The following is a 10,143-nucleotide window of genomic DNA, read 5'->3' on the forward strand; positions in this document are numbered from 1 at the left end:
TTACACTTGTATATATGGAAACATCTTTACTAGAGGTAAGACAAAACTTCAAGCAATATCGTCCCCCGCCCCCCTATCGGCCAAAAAGAAAAAAAAAATCAAGAAGAATACCTATTATTGGAAGAATTTGAATAGTTTTCTTACTACAATATTTTTAATATATATAATTATTTATTTTATATTGTACCTGATTCTGAAAATTTGGTTTAACGAGATAGAAGAATACCATATTACCGACAAGACAATAAATATTATTACAAATCACTGATTTGCAATAAAACATACTCTCTCCCTTCCAATTTGTGAACCTGTTTGACTGAGTACGGAGTTTAAGAAAAAATAAAAATTTTTGGAATTTGTTGTCCTAAACAAGTGAAAAAGGGGCCAGAGTATTTGTGTGGTTATAAAAGATTCTCACTAATGATAGAATTATAAGTTTATGCTAAATTGTTACCAAATTTAGAAAAGGATCATTATTTTTTGAAACTGTCAAAAAAAAAAAAATAGGTTTAGAGGGAGTAATATTTTGTTTCCGAAACAAGAATGCACAAAGTCACAGGAATCTCCACATAAGTTCAAAATTGGAGTCCATGTTCCACTGGCTTTCCTATTTGACACAAGAAGAGCTTTTAACTGTATGCAGGAATATCATATCCTGCCCCAAATAAACAAATACAAATTCAACTATAAGTTTCAGAGATGTAGGAAAATATAAAAATAAAATAAGACGCAGATAGAACCCTAAAACGGAACATTCCTCTGAATGGCCATAACAGCAAGGGGATTCTTCATCTCACAAGACAATTTCAGAACTTCTTCCAAGTCAACTGGATGGACCCCATCCTGGACCCACTCGAAATTCTGCACTAATTTAGCCACCCATAGCATAACTGTGACCAACCCTAAATTCTTCCCCGGGCATACTCTCCTCCCTGCCCCAAACGGTGCCAAGCGGAGGTCACCACCTCTCACGTCAATATTCGCACCACCTCCAGCCTCCATGAAACGCTCAGGTTTGAACTCAAGTGGATTTTCCCACACATCGAAATCATGTGTAATAGCCCACATGTTAACCATTGCTGTCGTATGAGAGGGAACAACCATGCCATTGCTTAATTGAACGTCAGTTGTAGAAAGTCTTGCCCAGGAGAGAAGTGGACCTGGTGGATGAACCCTTAGAGTCTCCTTCACAACTGCTTGTAAATACGACATCCGAGAAGCGTCAGCATCAGTCACGGCTTTACCTATTGTGACATCATCAACTTCTTTTTGCAACTTCTTCTGCACCTTAGGGTGTAATATAAGCTCCGCCATAACCCACTCCGTTAAGAGTGCTGTAGTGTCAGTTCCCCTAAAAATCATTTCCTGCATAACATTAAATGAATTTACACAATCTGCATAATCGGAACCGCATAAAAAAAATTCACAATTAAGAATAATCGTTTAACCAAATATAACTTGCTAGTCAAGGCCATATTTAACGTTTCAGAATTACTCACCTATATTTAATGTGAATAACTACAGTTATGTAAATATATTAGTTTTACGTACCCATAGAACAGAAACCATGTCATCTTCCTCTAGCTTTTCTGCTCCATCAAGAGACAAAAGAACGTCCACAAAATCTGCATTATCTGATACTATTTTCGATTCAGCACTGCACCTGTGTTCCTCAATAATGGCTTTGACAAGCTTTCGTACACGTGGCACAAGAGCTTCACAACGTTGGACAATACCCGAGGGGCCATGGAAAAACCTTAGCCACGGAAGGTAATCAGACCAATTAAAAGCACCCAATAATTCAAATCCTTCCTTCACCATATCTTGCAACTCCTTTAGCTCTTTGCCATTTTTATTATAGCGTTTTCCAAAAACACTTCCCATTATATTATTCAAAGCAGCCAACTGCAAATGTTTCCTCAAAGAAACTGTCCCATTTTCCAATTGCTCATTTACTATGTCACGTACCATAACAGAGCAGTCAAGTTGGCGGCCCGTTTCATGCGCCGCAATTCGCTTCGGGGCAAAGAGATGCGAAGAAGCGATACGGCGCAAGAGACGCCAGTAAGTTCCATTAGGAGCGAACCCAATGGCTCGGCTAAACATAAGGCTCTTAGCGGATTGTTTAATGGGACGATCAGCAAAGTGAGGAGAAGTTAGAATCTCTTTAGCTATTTGAGGATCGGAGGACACAACTACAGGGGTGGAACCAAGGCTAAAAGCCATAAGCTGTTTAGCTTTTTGAGTCCAAGCCGCGGAGGCTAAAGAGCGATGAGCCAAGCCGCGGCTTAGAGTGAAAAGGCTACCAATAATTGGAAAACCACGGGGTCCAGGAATTGGGATTTTTCCACTATGATTACGACCATTTTTCCAAGCTACACCCCCGGGGGAACAAGCCCAGGTGATTAGAGTGATTGGCAGAAAGGCTAAGACAATGGAAAGGATTACATATTCGTCAAGAAGAGTTTTCGAACCAAGAAATGCTGGTAGTGTAAACACCCACCAGTTGGAATCCTTTGCCGTCATAGCCAAATCCATGAGACTAAAGGGAAACGAATTTGGACAAGAGAAAGAGGGGAAGAGAGAGAGAGAGATAGAGAGAGAGCAGAGATGGAATTCTTGATGTTTTAAAATGAAAAGTTTACTGAGTTTAAATAGTCTGGGAATTGGAAGGAGGCCACCAATGAAAACCTAGTCAAATTCAATGACTTACCATAAAACTATTTAGTAATCATATTATAACAAGATACTAATATAATGGAACTTCCATTTCGTTTGAACATCTTACCATAAAATATGTATGGTAACCTTATTACATTATTATCTTAATATAAAAGAAAATTCCAGGGACTTTTGGTTTGGATTTTGTTTTTTCCAAATCAGAAGATACTAATATAATGGAACTTCCATATATATATATATATATATATATATATGATTAGAGATTATAACTGTTTTTGAAAACTACCGAAATACTAAAGATAAATTGGGGAGATTATTCAAGTTTAGCCAAATATCTACGAGTTATGTCACATCACCTTTCTTAAAATAAGAATTATACGATACATAAATGGTTTTACGGAAACGCAGGAGTATTAAGTTAGACCATAGATTATTCATGTAGAGCCAAAAGAATTTCTCGCAACTCAGTTTCCGCTTAGTGACTTTTCGTATTATTTTGCTGTCAGTGTTTAAATAATAATAATATGTGTGAATAAAATTCAAAGTTAAGGAAAGCTTGCATGTACCTACTTACTTCTCATTATTTGCAACTTTAACGATATTTCTTGATGATTTTTCTTTTGGTATTCCAATTTATTGTGTTCACTCAATGATTAAACAATGAAGAAAATGTTTTAAACATTAAATAAGAGTATATGTCAATATTTATGAACTGATACGGGGAAGCACAGGTGATTTGAAGCGTCTACAAAAGTAAAACAGGAAGAGAAATATGGTCTTCTCTTGATTTTTTAAAGTTGACAAGTAACTGTGAAATACATTTTTAATAAAGTGGACAAGTAAATCGAGGGATTAAAATATATCGAGATGAATAAAAAAAGAAAAAAGAAACTTTTAAAGATTTCAGATCAACTTAGAAAGTACTACTACTCTTAATAATGAAGCCAATGACGCTTTCTGTACCCAAAAAAGAAAAGAAGCCAATGACGTTTTTACGGCAAACTACATCAACTGTGCACTTGTGCTTAAACTTTACTAATTTAAGCATATTTAATAAAAAAATTAGCATGGAAAATTTAATTAGTGTAAATTTCATAAAAGTACACAGGAATATATTTTTATTAAAGTCACGTAACTTTATTTTATCACATAAAAATTACAAGACTCTCACCCTAGTTACAAAAAAGTAACAATGGCCGGAAACTCAACCCTTTCGATGTACTGAAATATTTCTTTGATTGATTTAATTGCCACATCAGCATCTCCCACATTTTAATTTTTTTTGGTAAATTTGTCCAGCATCAACAAGGCCTCAGAAGACATAGCGAGCCTATCACCGGCCTGTGTCGTAACAACCGGCTGAACCACCCCAACTGGCTGGGCTACTGGAGTCTGATATAGGGGAGTCACCTACTCCGGGGGGTGAGTAGCGAGAGTCTGTGCTGCTCCCCAAGTCCGAGAGACGGCTGGTGCTACTGGAAATGCGCCGGTCTGGGCCACACTCTCCATAAGGCCCACCAAGTGGACAAGAGCGTCCTGAAGCACTGGAGTGGCTATGAACCCCTTCGGGACTTGAGCTGATCCTACGGGTATGGTCTGGGCTGGGACCTCCTCCTCATGATCAATCTGAGGCTCCATTGTGGGTGCTGCTGCACGAGCTCTAGGCTGAGCTCTGCCTCTGCCTCGACCTCGACCTCGACCTCTGCCCTTGATTTTAGCTTCCACAGGGGGCTCCGGCTCCTGTCTGGCTGCAGATGCTATTTGTGTTCTCGCCATCTGCGAGAGAACACGAATAGAATGGTTCAATCATTAATGCTAGAATAAAATCGCATGATAGAAATGGAAAGAAGTGAAAATTTTCCCAAAACTCCATAACCTCAAAAATATAAGTACACATGTCTTCGCACCAATCCTCCAGACTCTACTAAACTTGCTCATGACTCGTGAGACATAGGCAATCTAGAGCTCTGATACCAACTTGTCACGACCCTGAATCCCTACCTTTAGGACCGGAACTGGTGTCACGGATACATGAACGTCTAGAATACTACAAATAATGGTCTGAAATAAACATAACTGTCTGAATCAAAATTAACAGCTAAAATGAAGTAGAAGAGGATTTCAGGGTTGCGGACGCCGTGCAACTATACCTCAAGTCTCCACAAATAGCTAGATCTGAGCAAGTCTACTGAACGCCGCTGGGACTAGCTCCAAAATCTGTACAAGAAGTGTAGAGTGTAGTATAAGTACAATCGACCCCATGTACTCTGTAAGTGCCGATCCTAACATCGATGAAGTAGTGACGAGACTAAGGCCGACCACTTACAAAAACCTGTACACAGTAACAATAATAATAACAGGGAAGCAAAACAGGAAAAGAAAGTAAAACAGTTAATTTATGAAAATGAACTCAACCCTCACAATCAGACCCAGAATAACGGACCTCGTAAGTTCATATAAAATGTTGAAACCCAACACAATAACAATAGTGAGTACAACACACACAATCCGTTGCGGCACACAACCCGATCTCATCGTACACAATCCTCCCTTATTTTACCTTAGTATTATTTATCAATATCAAGAATTACGTATACAATCCGTTGCGGCGCAAAACCCGATTCCACCATATCATCATAATCAATGCCATAATTCTCCCTTATTACACTATATTATCATCTATCAATATCAAGCATTACATATACAACAGTTGCGGCACACAACCCGATCCCAACTTATCATTATAATCAATATCAAAATCCTCCCTTATTCCACCATATCCCAAATCATTGTGGCGTGCAACCCAATCAACAAACAATTTTAATAAACGTAATCAATCCAGTAACTCAATTTACAAGAATCAATATAATTAAAGGATATAAAAGCAAAGTAATAAAGGAACCACATACTAATTAAATGGATACTACAAGTAGAACTAAAAGTAACAAGACAAATCAATTACGTGGCAATTAAGGTGTGCAAATAAGGCAATTAAGGCAAGTAGCTATTCAACACGAAGTCATAGAAGGGACGAATAAATCAATACAAGAATAATTAATGACAAGTAACAAATTACGACATAGAAAGCAACTAAAGCATATAACAGGTAAGACATGGAATGAGATAATTCATGAAATATGAGGAAAGACATGGAAACAATTATTTTGACGACGTATATACAATTGTCACCTTGCATATATGCCGTTTCACACGTAGTTCAAATAACATATAGTTCAAGGGTTCCTAATTTCCTCAAATCAAGGTTAGACCCAACACTTACCTTGCTCCGCAATCAAATCAAAGCTCAACTAAGGCCTTTCCTCTAAAATTCGCCTCCAAACTAATCGAATCTAACCAAATATAATTCAAACAATTCAAAATAAGCTTTAAAAACTACCCATGAGTGGAAAAGATTCAATCTTTAATGATTTTGAAAAAAGTCAACAAAAGTTAACCCCGAGTCCGCTTGGTCAAAACCCGAGATATCGGACGAATATCCAATTACCTATTCACCCCTGAGCTCGATTATGTGATTAATTTCAAAATCCGATCTCAATTTGAGGTCTAAACCTCAATTTCTCAATAGCCCAGTTTCTACCTAAATCCCTAATTTCTACCATAAAAAAACATAAATTAAAGGCTAGAAATTATGGGTGTTGATGAAAATAGAAGAAAACGAGTTAAAATATACTAACCTATGAAGTGAGGGATGAAATTCCTCTTCAAAATCGCCTCTAGGTCGAGCTCTAATGTGGAGATGGTAAAAAATGAAGAAAATCCCAACTTTGGGATATTTAATTGACTGGGCGTCAGGACTTCTACGCATTCGCGAAGAGCCTGACGAGATCGTAAAGTGCAGCAGCCAAAATGGCCTTCGTGTTCTCGAGGGACCTTACGCGTTCGTGATGGTCAATCCCCCTGACCACCTTGTTCGCGGGCCTAGGCTCGCGTTCGCGTAGTACAAGTCCCAACCTTCCCCCAGAGCCCCTTACTCATCGCGTTCGCGAAGGGTGATACCTCCAATGCTCCGCGTTCGCGAGCCCTTCCCCTCATTCGCGAAGAAGAAAACCTGCCCAGTCCCCAGTTACCCTTCACGATCGCGGGAGTAGCTTCGCTATCGCGAAGAAGGATGCATAAGATATTAGAAGCAGTGAAAAACCAGCAATCCTTTAAGTTCAAAATGGTCCGTGGCCTATCCTAAACTCACCCGAGCCCCTCGGGCTCCAAACCAAATATGCACCCAAGTGTAATAACATCATACAAACTCGCTCGCGCGATCTAAATACCAAAATAACACCTAGAACTACGTTTTGCACCAAATTTTGTAGACAAGTCATACATAGTAAAATGAACGTATTCTTAGTTCCGGAATTGAAATTCAAACCCGGTAGCAATAAAGTCAACCTACGGTCAAACCTAGGAATTCTTTAAGCCTTCAAATTACTAGTTTTCAATAAATCGCGTTAAATCAAGTTAGGGACTTTCGAATTCAATTTCGGGCATATGCCTGTCCCAAATTATGATACGGATCTACTGGGACCGTCAGAATATTAATCCGGGTTTGTTTACCCAAAATATTGACCGTAGTCAACTCAAATTATTTTTAAGGTTAAAATTCACATTTTCTTCAATTTTTCACATAATTTTTTTTTGGAAAAAGACACGAACTGCGCATGCAAATGGAGGAAGGCTAAAAGGAGCTATTCGAGGTCTCGAAACACAGAAATGAAGGCTAAAACTAAAAATGACCTATCCGGTCATCATATTCTCCACCTCTAAAACAAACGTTTGTCCTCGAATGGACATAGAAAGGTACCTGGACTGGTGAAAGGTTGTGGATATCTACTCCGCATGTCGGACTCGGACTCTCACGTGGCTGCTTCGATTGACTGACCTCTCCACTGCACTCTAACTGTAGGATAACTCTTAGACCTCAACTTCCGGACCTGCCGTGCTAGAATAGGCACCAACTCTTCCTCATAAGTCAAATCCTTGTCCATTTGGACTGACTGAAATCTAACACATGGGATGGATTACCGTGATACTTCTGGGGCATGAAGACATGGAACACCGGGTGGACTGCTGATAAACTAGGTGCCAAGGCAAGCTTGTAGGCCACCTCACCCACTCTCTCAAGAATCTCAAAGGGTACGATATACCTAGGGTTCAACTTGCCCTTCTTTCCGAACCTCATAACACCCTTCATGGGTGACACCCGAAGCAAAACCCTCTCTCCAACCATGATTGCATCATCACGAACTCTACGATCGGCATAACTCTTATTCCTAAACTAAGCTGTGTGAACTCGATCCTGAATCATCTTGACCTTTTCCAAGGTATCTTGAACCAAATCGGTACCCAACAACCGAGCCTCTCCCGGCTCGAACCAAAAAACTTGCGAATGACACCGTCTCCCATATAATTCCCCATAGGGAGCCATCTGAATACTCAACTGGTAGCTGTTGTTGTAGGAAAACTCCGTAAGCATCAAGAACTGATCCTAAGAACCCCCAAATTCCATAACGCGAGCGCGAAGCATATCCTCCAATATCTGAATGGTGCGCTCGGACTATCCATCCATCTGGGAGAGAAATGTTATAGTCAACTCAACCCGTGTGCCTGACTCACACTGTATGGACCTCAAGAAGTGCGAGGTGAACTGCATACCTCGATCAAAAATGATGAACACGGGCACACCCTAAAGACGGACGATCTCACAAGATCAGATCTCAGCCAATCGCTCTGAAGAATAGGTAACTGCTACTGGAATAAAATGTGCCGAATTGGTCAACCTGTCCACAATGACCCATACTGCGTCAAATTTCTTTGAAGCCCATGGGAAGTGGGAACCCAACAACAAAATCCATAGTAATACGCTCCCACTTCCACTCAAGAATCTAAAGCTTCTAAATCAAACCGCTAGGCCTATGATTCTCGTACTTTACTTGCTGATAATTTAGACACCGAGCTACATATGCAACTATAACCTTCTTCATTCTCCTCCACTAATAATGCTGCCACAAGTCCTGATACATCTTGGCGGCACCCAGATGAATGGAATACTGGGAACTGTGGGCCTCCTCAAGAATCAACTCAAGATGCCCATCCACATTGGGTACACGAATACAACCCTTCACCCACAACACCCCATCATCTCCAATAGTAACCTTCTTCGAACCACCGTGCCGTATTGTGTTATTAAGGACAAGCAAATGGGGGTCATTATACTGACGCTCTCTGATGTGCTCATACAAAGAAGACCAAGAGACCGTGCAAGCTAGAATACGACTAGGCTCCGAAACATTTAACCTCACAAACTGACTGGCCAAAGCCTGAACATCTGATGCTAGCAGCCTCTCACCAACTGGAATATATGCTAGGCTACTCATACTCACATCCTTTCTACTCAATGCCTCGACTACCACATTGGCCTTCCCGGGATGATACAAAATGGTAATATCATAGTCTTTCAACAACTCCAACCACCTCCTCTACCTCAAGTTGAGATCTTTTTGCTTGAACAAATACTGTAGACTGCAATGATCTGTGAACACCTCACACGACACGTCGTAGAGGTAATTCCTCCAAATCTTCAGTGCATGAAATATGGCTGCCAACTCTAGGTCATGAACAGGGTAATTCTTCTCATGAACCTTCAAATGCCGCGATGCGTATGCAATCACCCTGCCATCCTGCATCAATACTATATCGATCCCAATACGCGATGCATCACAATACACTGTGTAGGATCCTAAACCTGTGGGCACCACCAACACTGGATCCATAGTTAAAGCAGTTTTGAGCTTCTAAAAGCTCAATTCATACTCATCCGACCACCTGAATAGAGAACCCTTCTGGGTCAATCTAGTAAATAGGGCTGCTATGGATGAAAACCCCTCCACGAATCGGTGATAATAACTCGCCAAACTTAGGAAACTCCGAATCTCTGTAGCTGAAGTAGGTCTAGGTCAGTTCTGAACTACCTCTTTCTTCGTAGGATCCACTTTTATGCCCTCAGCTGATACAACATGCCCCAAAAAGGCGACCACGTCCAACCAGAACTCACACTTTGAAAACTTGGCATATAACTGACCATCTCTCAGAGTCTGAAGTACAATCTAAAGATGCTGCTCATGCTCCTCTCGACTGCGGGAGTAGATTAAGATATCATCAATGAATACAGTCACAAAAGAATACAAATAGGGTTTGAGTACCTGGTTCATCAAATCCATAAATGCTACTGGGGCATTTGTCAACCCAAATGACATCACTAGGAACTCATAATGCCCATACCTGGTGTTAATGGTTCGGTTTGGATCGGTTTTTTCCTAAAAAGAAACCAAACCAAGTAAGTTGATTTTTCAAATATTAGAACCACACCAAACCAATTAAGTCGATTTTTTCTCGATTCAGTTTATGTCGGGTTTTCGTTTTTTCCAGTTATTTGTCAGTTTTTTCTTA

At 40.1% G+C, this 10,143-nt stretch overlaps 1 protein-coding gene across 1 annotated transcript; it reads right to left on the minus strand.

Moving 5' to 3' along the window:
- Nucleotides 1–629: 629 nt before the first annotated feature.
- LOC104228300 (cytochrome P450 78A7-like) lies at nt 630–2,579 on the minus strand. Its single transcript, XM_009780741.2, has 2 exons — nt 1,552–2,579; nt 630–1,365 (listed from the first exon to the last, which is right to left on the minus strand). Exons 1-2 carry the CDS (start codon nt 2,536–2,538, stop codon nt 742–744), a joined length of 1,611 nt encoding a protein of 536 aa, XP_009779043.1. The 5' UTR covers nt 2,539–2,579; the 3' UTR covers nt 630–741.
- Nucleotides 2,580–10,143: the final 7,564 nt, after the last annotated feature.

The sequence above is a fragment of the Nicotiana sylvestris genome, chromosome 5, assembly GCF_000393655.2.
Source record: "Nicotiana sylvestris chromosome 5, ASM39365v2, whole genome shotgun sequence".
NCBI lineage: Eukaryota > Viridiplantae > Streptophyta > Magnoliopsida > Solanales > Solanaceae > Nicotiana > Nicotiana sylvestris.